Below are 19,109 nucleotides of genomic sequence, written 5' to 3'. Positions count from 1 at the left end.
AATTTTGTTAACAGTGGAAAGCCTAAGGAACGCATCCCACCCAACCTGGCTCCACTCTGTGTTTCTTATAAAAACATGAAGAGAAGCTCCTCACAAACCTCATTGGATACCATTTCACTTGACAGTATGATATTGGAAGAACAGTTGTTAGAAAGTGATGGAAGTGATACTCATATATTTTTGGAAAAAGGTAAAGCAATAGAAGTTTAAGAATTCATATTAAATATATAAATCTTAGAAGTGATGTTTAAGTATTGTTAGTTCTACCCAGTAATAAGGTATAGCCCAGAAAAAACTTATTTTATTTACATACATACATATATAATAATACAAAGAGCATCATACCTAACTTTCTAATGGTTGTTCTATTGCTTCTTTTCACCAGATGTTTCTTCTTTACGGCCACATCCAGCAATTACTTGTATATAGTCATTTAGGGCATAAAGCAAACCACATGGATGCTATTAGCTTCTTGTTATAGAGACTCCTTTATGTAAAATTTTGGTTAGATGGGCTTAATTTGCATGATGGATTCTCATTTATGGTGGTCTATGACTGGAATTTTTCCAGACTGAATCTGCTAATCTCTGTAACCAGGATTCTGGTACAGAGTTAGGAATGATGGACCTACATAATACCTGCATTTATTCAGAGGCAACTAATGCCCTAGTAAGACCACTAGGAATGACTGAGAGTATTAAATGCATCCCAATCACTAAGACATCAGGGACTTTGTAAACAGGAATGAAGCATGGGCCATAGCTAGAGATTAGTTGCCAGACACTGAAGTAGAAGAGACCAGAAGTGAATACAAATTACTTTGTGAATGAAGGGTAATAGGCCTATTATTGATGATGTTGAAAACAGCTTAGAGTAAGGAAATGCTTGTAGCTTCAGAAACTGAGGCTTAGAGAAATTAATGTACAGTTAGGAACTCAGCTAGATGGACCCAAGAGTCTAAGCGTTTACCCAATCAGTATGTTATACTAGATTCTCAGACTTGGGAAGCAATTACCACATGTATGAGAGAGGGACTGATAATGGGTCCTAGAACTCTGTTCTAGAGAGTTAGGCACAGAGAACTGCTAGGCACTCTGTTGCCTAGTTCCGCAGCTCCCCATACGGCTTATGATCCTGCCTTAACAGATTTCTGCTTTATGATCAAAACATACTTCATAAACAGTGTTCCTATAGAAAATATGCTTAATTGTTCTTTTTATTTATTTATTTTTATTTGTAATAGTCACAGAGAGAGAGAGAGAGAGAGAGAGGCAGAGACATAGGCAGAGGGAGAAGCAGGCTCCATGCACTGGGAGCCCGATGTGGGATTTGATCCCGGGTCTCCAGGATCGCGCCCTGGGCCAAAGGCAAGCACCGAACCGCTGCGCCACCCAGGGATCCCCTTAATTGTTCTTAAAAAGCATTAGTGATTTCCTTATTATTATTTCTAAAAATTAAATAATGAAAATGACTACCATTCAATATAGAAAACTTGGAGAATATATACCAACAACTACAATTTGGAAAATAAAATAACCCAAAGTCCCATAATTAGTGATACCATCATTTATTCTATGACTTTGTATATACATTTGTGTATATATATATATATATATATATTTGGTATCATACTATATATATGATTAACCTGCTTTTTATCACTTTTAATCATTTTCTAATACTTAAACTCCTTTGAAAATATTTTTAAAGTCTATATTAAATTGTCATGAAAACGTACCATGACTTTTCTTTTTAAAAGATCTGATTGATTGATTGATTGATTGATTGAGAGAGCATGTGCATGAGTGAGGGGAGGGGCAAAGGGAAAGGGAGAAAGAGAATCCCACGCAGGCTCCACACCTGGCATGGAGCCCAGGATGAGACTCCAGGTATGCTTGATTCCACAGCCGTGAGATCATGACCCCAACTAAAATCAAGAGTTGGGTGTCTAACCACCTGAGCCACCCAGGTGCCCCTGTACCATGACCTTTTAATCATTTTCCTGATATTGGATGTTTAGATTGTTTATCATTTTCCATGGTTATAAAAATGCTATAATTAATATCATTGTTCATAAATTTGTCTGCATTTCTAATTACTGCCTTTGAATAGATTCTAGTAGTAGACTGTTTTTTGCATCTTGAAAATATAAGAGGACTGATTCTGTGTGTAGCTTTATTTATTTATTTAAAGTTATTTATTTATTTATTTATTTATTTATTTATTTATTTATTTATTTATGGAGGGCAGGGGGAGAGAATCCTGAGCAGACTCTGCACTGAGTGCAGAGCCAGACACAGGGTTTGATTCCACCACCCTGACTGAGATCACAGCCTGAGCTGAAACTAAGAGTCCAGTGCTGAACCGACTGAGCCACCCAGGCACCCCTGTGTAACAGTTAAACGACATGACTATAAATTCCTAGTTCTCCTGAACCATAATATCCGAGGAATTGATTTACATTAGGAAAAGACTCTTGTTTTTTGTGTTTAAAGTATTGGTCTATGATGGACACAGAATTTTTTTAAGATTGTCTTTGACCACAGAGTTTGAGAAATAATGAAACACACCATACTGATAAATTATGACAGGTAGGTAAGAACGGAAGATGATCACACTGATAATAGTGGCATTAACCTCATGTAGATGATAATTAGACATTACTATAAAATAATTGAAAGGGGAAATGCAGTGGTTAAACTGGGACTATTCCGGATCCCTGGGTGGCGCAGCGGTTTGGCGCCTGCCTTTGGCCCAGGGCGTGATCCTGGAGACCTGGGATCGAATCCCACGTCGGGCTCCTGGTGCATGGAGCCTGCTTCTCCCTCTGCCTATGTCTCTGCCTCTCTCTCTCTCTCTCTCTCTCTGTGACTATCATAAATAAATTAAAACCTTTAAAAAAAAATAAATAAATAAACTGGGACTATTCCAAGTGAGGTAGCATAGCAGGAGGTGAAAGCTGGCTAACTAGAAACCTGTTACTCCAGCACTGCACCAGCAATGGGCCTGTGGTCAGTGTTTCACATTTCTTTTCAACCTAAGTTTAGCACTTTCATATCTCCATGATTGTAGAGATTGATTGTGGATATTATTTCCTATTATTTGCTAGCTAATAACAATTTAATTTGTCAAAAAAAATTTAATTTGTCTTTGCCTATTGTCTTTTAAACAAGCCTTTGCTTGAGAAAGAGTTGAGGGATATCCCATATTGGTTAGATAAATGTAATATTGTTGGATCATGTCTAAAACTGATTTTAATTTGTTAGTTTATTTCTTTATTACTTCAGGTATTAAAAAGAATGTGACTACAAATTACCAGAGCCTTGGAGAGAGTGCAAATGCCAGTGCAAATCTACCAAATTTTGGTGAAACCTCCCCAGATGCCATCAGTACAAATTCAGAGGGTGCTCAAGAAAATCAAGACTTGGTAATCATTTCAGAGATGTTCTGTGAAGAGAAATGCTACCACTTTTATTTCATATTTAATACATGCACGTTTTATGACAATATATAAAGTGAATTGCCATAGTCATAAGTGACTCACTTTACTCTTTCTATTCTTGAAACTTCTTCCTTTCCTCTTGGTGAATTGTTTTTCTCTGAATTTCACTTCTTTACATCTGTTTTTCTCACACTGAGGAAGGGAGGTTCTGTCTTTTCCATCTTTTATTTTTGGCCTTTATTGTAGTGACATTTAAATACATTTTGAAAATGAGTTTGATGGGCAATAGTAATCAGTTCTTATGAGGAACTTCCTACAAAAGAAGTATGTTGCTGGTTAAAGCCCTTTCCACCCAGTGAAGTATTCCTACAGATGACTTAGAAAATGTGTTCAGCCTTCAGTGAAAATAATTTCACACAGAAATGTCATATAATCTTTGTGACCTAAAAAAATTCTCTCTTGACTGAATAGAAAGAAAGCTAAAGAAAAGCTAAAGTTTGTCACTATAATGTATAACCATGTTGCATTGGTCAGAGTATATTTTTGGTTATATTAGGTCACATTTGTGTTTTTAGAAGTTATAATAGTTTCCTGTTGTCATTTCTTAAATTGTGTTTTGAATTACTTGGTGTGCTAATATTTATTATGCAATCATTATTAGATGTCAGTTGTGGTGTTTAAAATTACTGGTGTTAATGGGGAAATTGACATCCGAGGGGAAGATATGGAAATCTGTCTTCAAGTGGACCAAGTGACACCAGATCAATTAGGCAATATCAGTCTTCGGCATTACCTTTGTAATCGTCCAATAGGTAAGACTTAAATATGATTTAACCTTGTTTTGTTTTTATACATATGATTCCTTAGCAGTTCTATCTTTGGTATAATGGATTCAAGGACAAATCATATTTGTTTATAATAATGTAAGAGATTTCTTTTAGATTACCTTATTTTCATAAAGTATTTTGATTGTTAGAAATATAACATGTTTCTAATTTCCTTTTGTTTTCTTTATTAAGGGCCATTTTTTTTAGTCTTCTTGTTCTTTGATGTAATAGGTTTAAGAAAACTGAGCTCTTTTCTATATGAAAAGAATAACAAAGTAATCCTAGAATGTCAAACTTAGTTCTATGCTGGAATTAATGTCAATTTTTGTATCATTATCTTGCTTAAAACCAAACATTTCCTGAGTCCGGCATGGTACTTGGTATTTGGAAAAATCATGTATCATGTTCTTATGGTCCTTCATTCTGAGATCAACACATTCACTTGGACGTAGAGGGATATAAACAACAAAACATGCAGTGTATGAAGAGGAAACCATATGAAACCATCTCTTTTTCAAAGTTTATATGAAGTTATCACTCATGGTTTTCATTCATTTGAAGAAATTAATTTATTAGAATAGTTCTAAGCTTTTAAAATGACAGTGTTCATTTTTAAAGTCTTTAAAAAGTCACTGAGCTGTAATATTTTTCTTTGCTATATATATAGAATGCTAAATCTGATACATAACATGTTGAAATACATAGTCCTGCATGATATCAAATAAATATGCTATCACCTCAATCCTGGGAGTTGCAGGTAAATGCCATTTGTTTTTAAACCAACATTGTAGAAAAAATTGTCTCCTGGCTTTTTTTTGTTGTTGTTGTTAGAGATTTTATTTATTTATTCATGAGAGACAGAGAGAGAGAGAGAGAAAGAGGCAGAGACACAGGCAGAGGGAGAAGTAGGCTCCATGCAGGGAGCCCGATGCAGGACTCGATCCCAGGTCTCCAGGATCATACACACACTGGGCCGAAGGCAGCACTAAACCGCTGAGCCACCCGGGCAACCCTCCTGGCTTTTTTCTATGTATAGACTTTGCAGTTTACAATGTATCTGTTAAAAAATCTGTTAAAAAATTTCAGGAATTTTCTGTTAGAAGTATAAATCCCAATAGCATGCAAAATAGAGGAAGCTAAAGGTTTCATAGTGAACAAAAGAAATTTCAAAACCTAGACCCTGTTCTATTCCCAATCCAAACACTTTTCAAATTGTACACTCTCAAGATTACTTCCAGTTGCTCAGTTGTTTTTACTTATTTTTATAGGTCACTTAGTACCATGTCCTATTACTTTGTTTCATGTTGCTCTTAACTAAAGAAATCATTTTGAAATGTCTAGTATGTGTATGGGTTGTATAGTCAGTACTAATGCCTTCTTTTTCTTAACTGTCTCTATTGGTTGTCTAAAAATAAACAAAAATCAAGAAGGAAGAAAGCAAAAGGAAAAGAAAGGAGCAAGGGGAAATGGGATAAAAGGAAAGGGAGAAAAAATAGTTTAGCTTGAACATCTCAAACAATAAGCCATATGAACAGAGGTTGATCTGTGGTTTGTAACTGCTGTCACTTTGACATGACCAATCAAAATTGCAAAGTTGTTTTTGCTTTTGTTTGTTTTTGTTTTTCTACAATGTGTGGATTTGGATTCCTTTAATAGGAAGACTTTTATGTAATATTTTCATAGCATGAAAGGTAGAAGACAGGAATTAGTTTTGACTAATGAAGATTTTCTTTGGTCTCCGTTCCAAATACTCTTTGTTTGAAGTTATTTCTGGCTCTCAGCTCCTTAGAGTGAGTAGGTATCTCTCTCTCTCTCTCTCTCTCTCTGTATAGATATGTAGATAAATAGATAAAAGACCAAACAAAATCACATTTATCAAGTTGTTTCTAATTACTTTTATTATTAGACTAATTGTTGTTTGTCTTGATATAGAAAAGAGCACTAACCATCATCAATTTGTGGTTATTTTATCTTTTATTTAAAAAAAAAGTCTGAGTTCTTAATTGTTCAAAGAATTCTTTAGAATTTTATGTGGACTCTTCTTATATCTATATTATTTATTTATGTTGAATGTTAATCTATAGTACTAACATCGTACCTGAAATAAAGTTGTAAAAACAACTCTTCATTTTGAGTTGTGTATGGAGATCTATCCTTGGTGCATAAATATAAGTATGTTTTATTTCTTACATCCCCTTCCCTTCACAAATATTTATACGTTTGACATTTTGAAGACTAAAGTATTCACGTCCATGCTGAGGAAAAACAAACATCTCTCCATCACGAATTTAATTAGTAGGGTCTTCTTATGAAGACCAAGACTAATAAATTCAAGACTTCAGTAAAGTTTCACTTTTCCAGAAAATTCAGTTTCTTTCTTAACTCATTGGGTTCTGTGAATTGTGAAACTGATCATATTTATTTCTTTGCTGCTACGAAGTTCATTTTTGTTGACCTGTGATACAGAAAAGTAAATAATGTGTTTAGAGTTATTAATCTTACTACCCATCCTTACCTTTTCTATCCTTTTCTGTCTTGTGTATTTACTTTTCTAATTATTTAAGGACCCAGTATTAATGAGGAAAATGCAAAACTTAAGGTTTTTGTTACTTCCTGAGAAATAGCTTAAGAAGCATTTTAAATTCTATGATTTTTTTCAAGTTTGGGTTGTGTATGGTATATTGTATATGTGTAAGTGTGATTTAAATGAAAGGTAAATATTAAAACTTTAAGACATTATTGCTTTAACATTGTACTAAGTGACAATAATGTCTTAATGACAAATAGTTGGGAGTGACACTTCTGAGTAGTGCTACAAGTTCTAATTTTTATGTGTTCTTTTTCCATAGGTTCAGATCATAAATCTATAATTCATTCCAAATCCTCTCCTGAGATTACCCTGAGATTCGAGAGTGGGCCTGGTGCTGTAATACACTCTTTGCTTGCAGAAAAGAATGGATTTCTGCAATGCCATATAGAAAACTTTAGCACTGAGTTTTTTACATCTACTCTTACTAATATTCAGCATTTTTTGGAAGATGAAACGGTTGCAACAGTGATGCCAATGAAGATACAAGTTTCTAACACAAAAATCAATTTAAAAGTATGTTAATAAGTATTTTTATATTTTCATGTTATAAATGTTCACTTTGCCTACCTAGACTTTGATTCATGTCTAAGAATGTGTCTCCTCTATGATATATACTCATTTAGCAGTTATTGAAATGAATCTGTGTTCTTTGTGGGGGAATGATGAAGAGATCCTTAGAAATTAGAAAATATAAAAGTAGAATGGGCAGTTTTTTCACCATATCATCTGAAGCTTCTGAAGATAAGTTTCCAACTCACTAAAATTATCCACTGAAGTAATGTTGTTAAGAAAATGATTAACTTTATCATTTACTTTAATAACAATATTCTGATGCCATTTCTCTTTTCTGTAGGATGACAGTCCTCGTAGCAGTACAATATCCCTGGAACCAGCTCCTATAACTGTTCATATTGACCATCTTGTGGTGGAGAGAAATGATGATGGCTCTTTTCATATCAGAGGTATATATCAAAAGCATTTAATTGAATACCTGCTGAAATTTAAAATTAAATTCTTTATATGATGATTGCTTACTCATACTTACTGTTTATAGATATATACATGTGTTAGTAGATGATTGAGGGACACTTTTAGTACCTTGGAATAAAATATTATCTATGATCCTTTTACTTCAGAAATAACTTATCCACAGTTCATTTAATACCTGTTGTACAAATGTGTTTTGAATGAAAGTGACAGAGGCTTTTATGGTCTTACATGGCTCTTGAGCTTACTTGGGTCTCTACTTGATCTCTTTCTTTTTTTTTTTTTTTTTAAAGATTTTTTTAAAACTTATTTATTCATGAGAGACACAGAAAGAGGCAAGACACAGGAGAAGGAGAAGCAGGCTCCCTGTGGTGAGCCCGCTATGGGACTCGATCCCAGGACCCCAGGATCACGACCTGAGCCTAAGGAAGACGCTCAACTGATGAGCCACCCAGGGATCCCTCTACTTGATCTCTTTCTTAATTTTGTCTCCCAGTGTTCTTTTATATATAGTCAACCAACTTCAGTATACTCCCTGTAGTGGAATTTTTCGTGCAGTTTTCCCTCTCCATATTTTTACTTGCCTTGTTATTTCTCTTTAGAATTGTATGTTTCCTTTCTAGGTTATCTCAAGCTTCTCCTTTTCAGTCATCTGTTCTTAATACCTGATGTGACTTCTTACAATTCTTCGGTAGTTATTCTCCATGCATTAGTTACTTATAGTATATTGCTATATATTTAGTTCTGCTTTAATACCTTGATTTAAGAATTAGTATCTCCAGTCTAACAAGATTTTTAAGGTCTCTAGTATCAGGACTATATCTTACAAAGTGGTATGGAATAGAGGAAAGAGCTTGGTAGACTTAAGTATTCTAGTCTCACTCCAGTCTAGCTACTGGAGAGTGAAATATGAGGGACTTATCTATGCATCTATTTCATCTATTTCATGAAATGACATGTATTAAAAGAATAAAATCATAACAGTACTACAAAAGAAAAAGAAGTACCATCAGTGGGGTCAGAAATCTGTAAAAGAGCACAGAGAGCAAACCAGAAAAGGCAAAACCTGAAAAATCTGGAGCCCTAAACCCATTTCAGAGAACTATTGCTAAGGTAGGAGCAGTTCATGGGGATCTCCTAATCAACAAGTCTACCCTTCTAGAGTTTGGGATCAACTAGAGCAAACAAAGAAACTGGCCTAACAAAGATAAAAATGTCAGCTTCCTTTCTGATGTAAGTTCACATGGGGCACATAGCTTAGGCGTAAGAAGATAGGTTTGCTGTATGTCTCTTTCCCCCAAACATATTAGGTCCCAAAACTGCAGGTCTGTCTTATAAAGAAAGCAGAATACAATGCATCTTTTTTGTAGACAATGCTCATACCAAAGTGAGGAAAGACTGAATCACACATTTTTTCTGAGCTCGTCAGTCAGGTAGATGATACACTGTGAATAAGTGAGAAGGCCAAGAAAGTACAGGAGAATATTCTCTTCAAAAACAAGAGAAATCTTCCCAACAGAATGTTGAAATTAGAATAGATCCCTGAAGCAATAGGGTGAACAATCTAGGCACTTCTTTTTGAGACCCTTTCTGTGCTTCTACCAAATAGCAAACTTCAGTTAGGTTTGCATATAACTAGAATCCATGGAGGGTAGCTTCTACAGCTGCCAGGTCCTAGGAAGTGAATGATTGTGTTATATCCAGTTGATACACTTTTGGTAACTCTCACCTCAGCAGCACTACCTCTCCCTTCCCCCACTCCATCACTGGATGTCACACATCGAAACAATATCCATAATCTTAAAGAAAATGGGTTAAGCATACATCCAAGAATTCTCAAACATTTGATTGTAAACAGGCAGTAGTCATAATTGTAAATGAGAGATATCCTCTAGCTAATTGAGTAGAAAAGGAGTTTTATAAAGGTTACTGGAATAGAATAAAGAGACAAGAAATAAACTCTTACATTTATGATTAACTGATTTTTGACAATGGTGCCAAGACAATTCAATGTGGGAAAGAATAGCCTATTCCACAAATGGTGCTGAAACTACATGATATCCACATGAATGAAGCTAGACCTCTTCCTTACATTATCCACAAAAATGTATTCTTTGTAGATCAGAGATCTTAAAGTAAGAGGTATAGCTATATAAAACTCTTAAAAGAAAACATAGAAATAAATCTTAATGACCCTGGGTTAGGAAGCCTTCTCAGATACCACACCAAAAGCATATAGGACAAAAGAAAAATGTAGATGAATTGGACTTCATCAGAATTTAAAACTTTTATGCCTCAAATGATACTGTCAGGAAAATGAAAGGACAGCCCACAGGATGGAAGAACATTTAAAAGTTATATATCTGATAAGGGATTGGTATCCACACTATATAAAGAACTCAAAAACTGAAAAAGATAAGGAGCCGGCCTTGGGCAATGCCATGCCGGGTCTCCTCCTCCTTTCGTACTGATTAGCTGTGGCGCCATGAAGACCCAGAACCCCATGGCTGAGGTGGCCTAAGCCCATGTGGCCCTGGCAGTCAACATCAGCATGGCCCAGGGGCTGCAGGACATGCTGCAGACCAACTTGGGGCCTAAGGGTACCATGAAGATGCTTGTTTCTGGTGCTGGAGACATTAAGCTTACTAAAGATGCCAGTGTACTGCTTCATGAAATGCAAATTCAACACCCAGCAGCCTCCTCAGTAGCCAAAGTATGACATGGTGACATCAACTGGTGATGATACCAGTTCCAATGTTCTAATCATTGGAGAGCTACTAAAACAGGCGAATCTCTACATTTCTGAAAATCTTCATCCCAGAATAATAACAGAAGGATATGAAGCTACAAAGGAAAAGGCACTTCAGGTTTTGGAAAAGTCAGAGTAAGCAAAGAAATGGGTAGGGAAACACTTAGAGATCTGGCCAGGACATCTTCACATACTAAAGTGCATGCTGAATGTGCTGCTGTCTTAACAGAGGCTGTAGTGGACTCCATTTTGGCCTTTAAAAAAACAAGATGAACCTACTGACCTCTTCATGTTTGAGATCATGGAGGTGAAACATAAATCTGAAACTAATACACTTAGAGGTCTTGTTTTGGACCATGGAGCATGGTGTCTTGATATGAAAAAAAAAAAAAAAGAATCGAAAATGCATACATGCTCAAATGCAGTGTGTCATTATAATATGAAAAACAAAACATGAATTCTGGCTTTTTTTTTTATAAGCATGCAGAAGAGAGAAGCATGAAAGATGAAAGAAAATTCATTGAAGATAGAGTTAAAAATAATAGAAGTAAAAAAGGACATCTGTGATTCAGATAAAGAATTCATTGTAAAAAAAAAAAGGAATTCATTGTTATTAATCAAAAGGGAATTGAATTTTTTTCTTTGGAAGCATTTGCAAAAAAAGAAGGCATAGTAGCTCTGTGTAGAGCTAAAAGAAATATGGAAAAGCTGAGTCTTGCTTCTGGAGGGGTAGCTTTCAATTCTTTTGTAGATCTTGTCTATGAGTACACATTGGGAGAAGAGAACTGTAACAATCCTCACTTCGTCACACTGTTGGTTAAAGGATCAGATAAGCACACACTCACTCAAATCAAAGATACAATAAGGGATCCCTGGGTGGCGCAGTGGTTTGGCGCCTGCCTTTGGCCCAGGGCGCGATCCTGGAGACCCAGGATCGAATCCCACTTCGGGCTCCCGGTGCATGGAGCCTGCTTCTCCCTCTGCCTATGTCTCTGCCTCTCTCTCTCTCTCTCTGTGACTATCATAAATAAATAAAAATAAAAAAAAAAATCTTTAAAAAAAAAAAGATACACTAAGAGATGGCTTGACGGCTTTAAAAATGCTGGTGATGAGGGCTGTGTAGTTCCAGGTGCTGGAGAGGTGGCAGTGGCAGTGGCAGAAGCCTCGATTAAATAGTAGCCCAGGATAAAGGGCAAGGCCCATCTTGGGAGTTCAAGCATTTGCTGATGCATTGCTCAGCCCAAGGCTCTTGCTCAGAATTCTGGTTTTGACCTTCAGGAAACACTAAAGTTCAAGCAGAACATTCAGAATCAGGTCAACCCGTAGGTGTGGACTTGAACACAGGTGAGCCAATGGTAGCAACCACAGTAAGCACATGGGATAACTACAGTACAAAGAGACAGCTTCTTCACTCCCGCACTGTGATTGCCACCAATGTTCTCCTGGTTGGTGAGATTACGCAAACTGGAATGTCTTTTCTAAAAGGTTGAATTGAGGCTTCCCTTGTTGTCATCTGAATCATGAAGGCCCTACATAGTGATCCTAAGAATATAGCTGTGGAATTTTTGTCCACACTTCAAGTGATTTTAAAAAGCATTTTCTTTTCCCATATGAAAGAAAGAGAACACGGACACTTAAATTCTGAAGTTCTGAAATTATAATTAATCAGTATTTTTTATATTGCACTGCAGTGTACACACATTAAGCAGGCCTTTTTACCCAATAAACAGAATGTTTGCTTTAGCTTCAGTGATAAAAAAAAAAAGGTACCATGTTAGATAAGTATATGTTATCTCATTGTTATAAAATGTTCCTTGAAAACAAACAAAAACTGAAAAAGATAACCCAATTTTAAAATAGGCAAAGATGAACAGATATTTCTCTGATGAAGATATAAAAATGGCTGGCCAATAAGCACATGAAAAGATGCTTGACATCATTAGTCATTATAAAAATGTAAATCAAAGCCACAATGAGATAACACCTTCAAACCCACTAAGATGACTAATCAAAAAGACAGATGATAACGAGTAGTGGGAGGATGTGCAGAAAGTGGAACCCTCCTACGTTGCTGGGCTTGTAAAATGATGTGGGTGCTAGGGAAATAATTTGGCAGTAACTCAGAAAGTTAAACCCTTACTTATGACCCAGCAATTCCACTCAAGAGAAGTAAAAACAGAGGTCCACTCAAAAACTTGCACATGAATGTTGATGTTCACAAGAACAGTATTCATAATTGCTCAGAAGTGGAAACAACCCAAATATCATGCTATGAATGGACAAGGAAAATGTGATATATGCATGCAATTATTATTCAGCAATAAAGAAAATGAGGCACTAATACATGTTACAACATGGAAGCTTTGAAAACCTTTTTGCTAAATGAAAGAAGCCGATCATGAAAGACCACATACTGTATGATTCCATTTACCTGAAATGCCCAGAAGAGGCGAATCTGTAAAGACATGAAGTAAATTAGTGGCTGGTGGGTGGGATTGGAAAGCATTGGGGACAGACCGCTAATAGGTACAGTGGATTTTAAAGGTGATGAAAATATTCTAAAAGTGATCGTGGTGACAGTGGTACCATTGGTAAGCATACTAAAAACCTATGGATCACACATTCTAAATGGATAAATGGGACACATGAATTATTTTTTTAACAAAGCTCTTAAATATATTTTAGAATCATGAGAGACCTGGGGAACCAGGCCCAAGGTTTACCTCCATGCCCCCAAACCACAGCACAGTGTAATCTGGTGTGGTAGGAAACACTGCTGCCTGACACTGGACACTTGATTTTACATTTTGCATTACTGTTACTATTGTTGCATGAATTCAGCTTTATTGCAGCTGCTGCAGTCAGCAGAATTTGAGCTTTTATACTCAGGAACTTGACCTTGCTTTTGCTGTCATTGCTGCCCCCTAAAGAGAAAGTTCTCTTCCTTTCCTTCTTTAGTATCTCAAGGAAATCTAGGGTGAGTACAGTTTTAATGGTAATATCTGGGTCACATGCATGGTAAGGAATCTGGAAATTTCAGTAGTATTTTCTAACATTTATTGAAGGAAACAAATTTTACTCCCAAAAAGCTCATAAAATATGAAATTCTTCAAATACAGAAAAAGATTTTGATGTTGCTTGAATAGGTGGAATACATGACAAAATGACTACTTCAAAAATCAGTAAAAGACAAAAATAAATGAACAATACAGTTGATGCTAAAGAAAAGTGGAGACTTTTACAGATACATGATAGGATTTTGAATTCATAAATTTAAGAACAAGCTCTTATGGGAAATCTTTGAGACTTAAATCTTGTCTTTGAAATAAAAAATAATAGTAAGTTGTGTGTCTTCTGCCTTTGTTTCCCTACACTATTGTAAACCCAGCAACCAGAGTGCCATTTTCAAAATATAATTTATATCAGATAACTTCTCAGCTAAAGACTCTCCACTGGCTTCCTTTCTCAAACCAATTAAAATTACCAAGTTCCCTCTAGTGGCTGACAAAGTCCCATATGATCGTGTTCTTTGCTTTTTTCTGTCCTTACCTCTTGCTGTTCTCCCTCTTTGCACCATTTATTCCTGTCACCCTGGCCTCCTGTCTGAGACATGCTCCTGCCTTGGTATTTTTACTTGCTGCTACTTTTGCCTGGAATTCTCTTCCCTCAGATATCTTTATGCCTCACTTAATTACTTTTTTTTTTTTAAGATTTTCTTTATTTGACAGCGTAAGCAGGGGAAACAGGCAGAGGGAGAGAGAAGCAGGCTTCCCACTTAGCAAGGAGCCCGACATGGGGCTAGATCCCAGGATCTGAGTTGAAGGCAGATACTTAACTGTCTGAGCCATCCAGGCGCCCGTTCTTCATTACTTTTTGCGAGTCTCTGGTCCAGTCTTCCCTTAGAGATTTTCGTCCACCCATCCTTCTATCCTCAACAGCTCCTTTCCCCGCCCTAACCCTGGTTGATTGTTCTCAGTAAATGCTTAGAATCTTTTTATATACTATATTCTCTATTTGTTAGGTAGAATATGTTACATGAGAGCAAGAATTCATTTGGTACATAGCTATCCCTAACTCCTAAAATACTTACTGTCTTACCTAGTAGATCTTCAAAAAACATACTTGTTTAATGACTGGGTGGATAAAGACAGCTTCAAAACAATGGACACAGCTAAAGATTGAATAGGCTGTCTAGAACAACAATGTCCAGTATAATTTCATGCTCATGGAAATGTTCTGTAATCTATAATGAGTTGGCTATTGAGCACTTGAAATGTGGCCAGTGGAACCAGGGAACTGGATTTGAATTTTACTTAGTATTTAATCAGTTTAAATTTTAATGACCACATGTTGCTAAATGACTGCTATTTGGATAGCACTGATATAGAAGACTGAACAAAGTGTATTCTAATAGAGGGGAGAGAGTAAAAACAAGTTTTAAAAGTACGGTAAAAACATTAAGATAACCATTAAGAAAGACAATAGGGAAAGAATGAAAGGAAAATAGAGTGGCAAAGTGTAGGTCTAGCAAAACACAGTTCAATGTGCAGGGGATATCTTGGCCCATGGGAACAGGGAAAGAAGTCTAGGGGAAAGGAATTAAAGATTCTGAGGGGGGATCCCTGGATGGCGCAGTGGTTTGGTGCCTGCCTTTGGCCCAGGGCGCGATCCTGGAGACCCGGGATCGAGTCCCACATCGGGCTCCCGGTGCATGGAGCCTGCTTCTCCCTCTGCCTGTGTTTCTGCCTCTCTTTCTCTCTCTCTGTGACTATCAAAATAAATAAATAAATTAGTTTAAAAAAAATTTTATTTAAAAAACTTAAAAAAAAAAAAGATTCTGAGGTGTACTGATAGAATAAGAGGGCATCTAGTAGGAGTAACATATCTTTTTTTGACCCATGGTATTCAGGAGGGCACATACATAGACACACAAGAAGGACAGAGCCAGAAATTCTAGCATGTGTCTAAAGAGTTCTAGAAAGAGAACAAGATAAAAAGAAATAGAAAACATAAAGAAGTAATGAAATGTCTCAAATTTGAAGGAAGAAACAAGCCTTCAGATTGGTAAAGCCAACTTAAATGCAGAGCGAAGTGAGTGAAAACTCTTACCTGGACGTATTGGTGACATTTCATAATACTTATGAATATTAGGATAAAGAGAAAATACTTATGAATATTAGGATAAAGAGAAAAGTCTTAAAATTTTTTTAAGTTTTTGTCCTTTTGATGGAGGAAATTACACTAGATTTTGATAGAACAATGTGTGTTTAAATAATGTATGCTAATACTGTATATATAACCTTCGATGACCAAAGATAATGAATAATCTTTAAACCATTAGGACTGGGGAGAAACCTTGATGAAAATATCCAACCAATTGAACAAAAGCCACAGGGCACCTGGGTGGGTCAGTCAGTTGAGTGTCTGCCTTTGGTTCAGGTCATGATCCCACACTCCTGGGATTAAGTTCTCACGTCGGGCTCCCTTGTTCAGTGGGAAGTCTGCTTCTCCCTCTGCCCCTTCCCCTGCTTATGTTCTCTCTCATTTGCTCTGTCTCTCAAATAAATAAATAAATAAAATCTTAAAAAATAATCTAATAAAAGGTAGAAAATTAAAAATGGAATAAAAAGGAAGCATCATAAATAGAAAACATTAGAATACAGCACTGAAGCCATTATAGTAAATATGAATGATTTAAATTCACTTGTTAAAATAAAAAATTTTTTTTAAAAAATTCATTTGTTAAAAGACAGAGGTACTAAGATAGTGTTGGGGGAAAAATATCCAAGCATGTGTGGCAAGAAGATAGTCCTTCAAAATAAAATGACAAACACTGAAAATAGGTGATGGAAAAAGATATATACCAGACAAAGGTTAAGAAAAAGTAAATGAATATTAGCTAACATTAAATTTAAAACTAAAAGTAGAGAATGGGACAGAGAGGTGTTTTTTAGAGTTTGTTTTTTAGAGCATTTTTAGGTTTGTAGCAAAACTGAGGCAGAAGGTACAGAGATTTCCCATATACCTGCTGCCCCCACAGGTACATAGCCTCTCTCATTATAAACACCTTCTACCTGAGTGATACTTTTGTTAGAATTGATGAATTTACACTGACACATCATTATCACTCAAAGTCCATGTTAGAGTTATTCTTGGTGTTATACATTCTGTAACTTTAGACAAACATATAATCACATATATCCATCATTATGGTAACATACGGAGTAGTTTCACTGCCCCTACATTTCTTAATCTATATCTTAAAGTTAGGTACATATTTTACCAATTGTGAACTGTATTTTAATACAGCAGCTAAAGGCAAAAGCAAATCACTGATCAGGCAAAGGTATGCATTTGCATGAAGATCATTTCAGTATGGAAATTCTGTTTGCATTTGTCTTTAAAGTTGTGTGAACTTCAAAAAAAATCACATCTAAATGAGTCCACTCTAATAAAGGCAAGATAATATCTTTTTATTATTTCATATGTCATCTCTCCCATTTGAAAACTAGAAGCCAATCTTTATTAGATGTATTACATTTTAAGAATATTTTTTGCTTACATCTTTAAAATGACACTTATTTGGTCTTTTCAGCAAAGCAGTTTAGGTAGTGATGACATGTTAGAAGAAAAGGCATATTCTAGATTTTTAAAAATATCTAAACTCAAAGTATTAGAACTCAGGCATCAAAATATCAAAACTCAGTATTATTTGAATTTAAACAACAGCTCTCATACATGTAAATTGTAGATAGACTTTTCAGAAACTTACTGGGATGATGGAAAAGTAGGTTGTGTTATTTAGGATATTAACACTGTACAAAATCCAAGATAATTTATTTTAACATTGTTTTCCACTGGCACTGGAAAGAGCATATTTTAAGCCAAAATAGGTATGCTTTGTTTTATATACTGTCTCATATTTTATTTTAATGTGTTTCCCAAAAGCAGTGTCATGAAGCAGATTGTTAATGTTTGATGATTGATGTTATTTTTCTTGTGATGTGGAAATTAATTGCTTTAGTGTATGAAGTATGTAATGTAACATATAGCCTAGTATACCACTCATATAGCTGGTAGGATAATGTATTATAAATATAAGTCAAACTAATACATCAGACATGATAAACCACTATTAACAATTTTATGTGCTGCTTAGAATTTACAAGGTTTTGGGGGATGATTTGAATGGCCTTTCTCAAACAGCCGTTTAAGAAATGGCAAGATATATTGTTTTTTTTTCCCTCCTTGAAGCAGATTTATTTAACAAGAAAAAGCATTGAACATAATCTTATTGGTAGCTATTTCAAAATTAGTTGTAGGTATTTGTTGCTGTGATAATGTAATGGCAGCTTACCTAGCATATTTCTTCATTTCTTCCTGCTCTTTTATTCTTCCTGCTCGTTTATTCTGAGTTATATTTGCAGTTGCTCTGGATGTGATTAAATAAAGTCCATCATAAAGGAATAAGTAATTTCATACCTTTTTTGCTGCTTATCGTACTTTTTTGGGACATTCTTATCATACACTTTTTTGGGACATTCTTAAATGGCAATTACCAGTTTTTAAATAATCACTTTAAACTAGAGAAACTTCAAATCATTTTTCAGAAAATTACAATAATTAACTACGGTTTATTTCTTGCTCCAGTGAAATATGGCTGATTAGGTAAATATTAATAAGACTACTAAGGGCAGCCTGGATGGCTCAGCAGTTTAGTGCCGCCTTCAGCCCAGGGCCTGATCCTAGAGACCCGGGATAGAGTCCCATGTCAGGCTCCCTGCATGGAGCCTGCTTCTCCCTCTGCCTGTGTCTCTGCCTCTCTCTCTCTCTCTCTGTGTGCCTCTCATGAATAAATAAATAAAATCTAAAAAAAAAAAAAAAAAAGACTACTAATAAGAGAAAAAGGAAATGTTTGTTGGAGAGTATATATATGTGTGTGTATGGTGTATGTATATATACCATGCCATGCATTGTTATTTACTTTAAATAGTACTGTTCTGGCTCACATTTTTCCAGCCCAATACAGGTGGGCCTGGCATACTCCCATCTGGAGCAATAGCTATTATGGCAAAGGTTCTCAACCAAAAGGATTGTGGGGAGGGCCTACCTCTGAGTAGATTGTATCCGAATGATATGGGAAAGGGGCACTGTTTGAAGTCTGGGATAAGCAACTCTGTCATTCACACTCCTAGAATCGTTGCTGTAATGGTTCCTAAATGGTAATGTGGGAAGATTTTTTGATTATGAAACCTAGTGAATGGCGTAAAACCCAAGTACTGAAGAGTCTGTATCACCAAAGAAAAATGAATAGAAATCTTTTATTGGAGTAAACAATAGAGTCCATATTTAAAGTCAAATATTTACCAATACCTACTGTGGAACTATTAATGGTGAATATCTGAGTAATGCTTGCCAATGTATAAAGTTCTTTTACATTAAATATTAACTAATTTAATTCTTGCCAGACCCTTTGAGATAATTAAGGCAAGTATTCTTATCACCTCCATTTTG

At 35.6% G+C, this 19,109-nt stretch overlaps 1 protein-coding gene and 1 pseudogene across 2 annotated transcripts in view; both read left to right on the top strand.

Moving 5' to 3' along the window:
- The window catches only part of BLTP3B (bridge-like lipid transfer protein family member 3B), a 96,046-nt gene that overhangs the window by 67,542 nt on the left and 9,395 nt on the right, over window positions 1–19,109 (top strand). For both annotated transcript variants that reach the window (XM_077845955.1, XM_077845956.1), the window contains 5 exons: window positions 15–190; window positions 3,288–3,427; window positions 4,104–4,254; window positions 7,119–7,372; window positions 7,713–7,821. In XM_077845955.1, the coding sequence (XP_077702081.1) occupies window positions 15–190; window positions 3,288–3,427; window positions 4,104–4,254; window positions 7,119–7,372; window positions 7,713–7,821 (830 nt within the window). The remainder of the gene's footprint in view (window positions 1–14; window positions 191–3,287; window positions 3,428–4,103; window positions 4,255–7,118; window positions 7,373–7,712; window positions 7,822–19,109) is intronic.
- LOC144282403 (T-complex protein 1 subunit zeta pseudogene) lies at window positions 10,332–15,373 on the top strand (annotated as a pseudogene).

Source organism: Canis aureus, chromosome 13 (genome assembly GCF_053574225.1).
Source record: "Canis aureus isolate CA01 chromosome 13, VMU_Caureus_v.1.0, whole genome shotgun sequence".
NCBI lineage: Eukaryota > Metazoa > Chordata > Mammalia > Carnivora > Canidae > Canis > Canis aureus.
The sequence above is the reverse complement of the archived record's forward strand: the minus strand, read 5'-3'. Positions and strand labels throughout refer to the sequence as shown.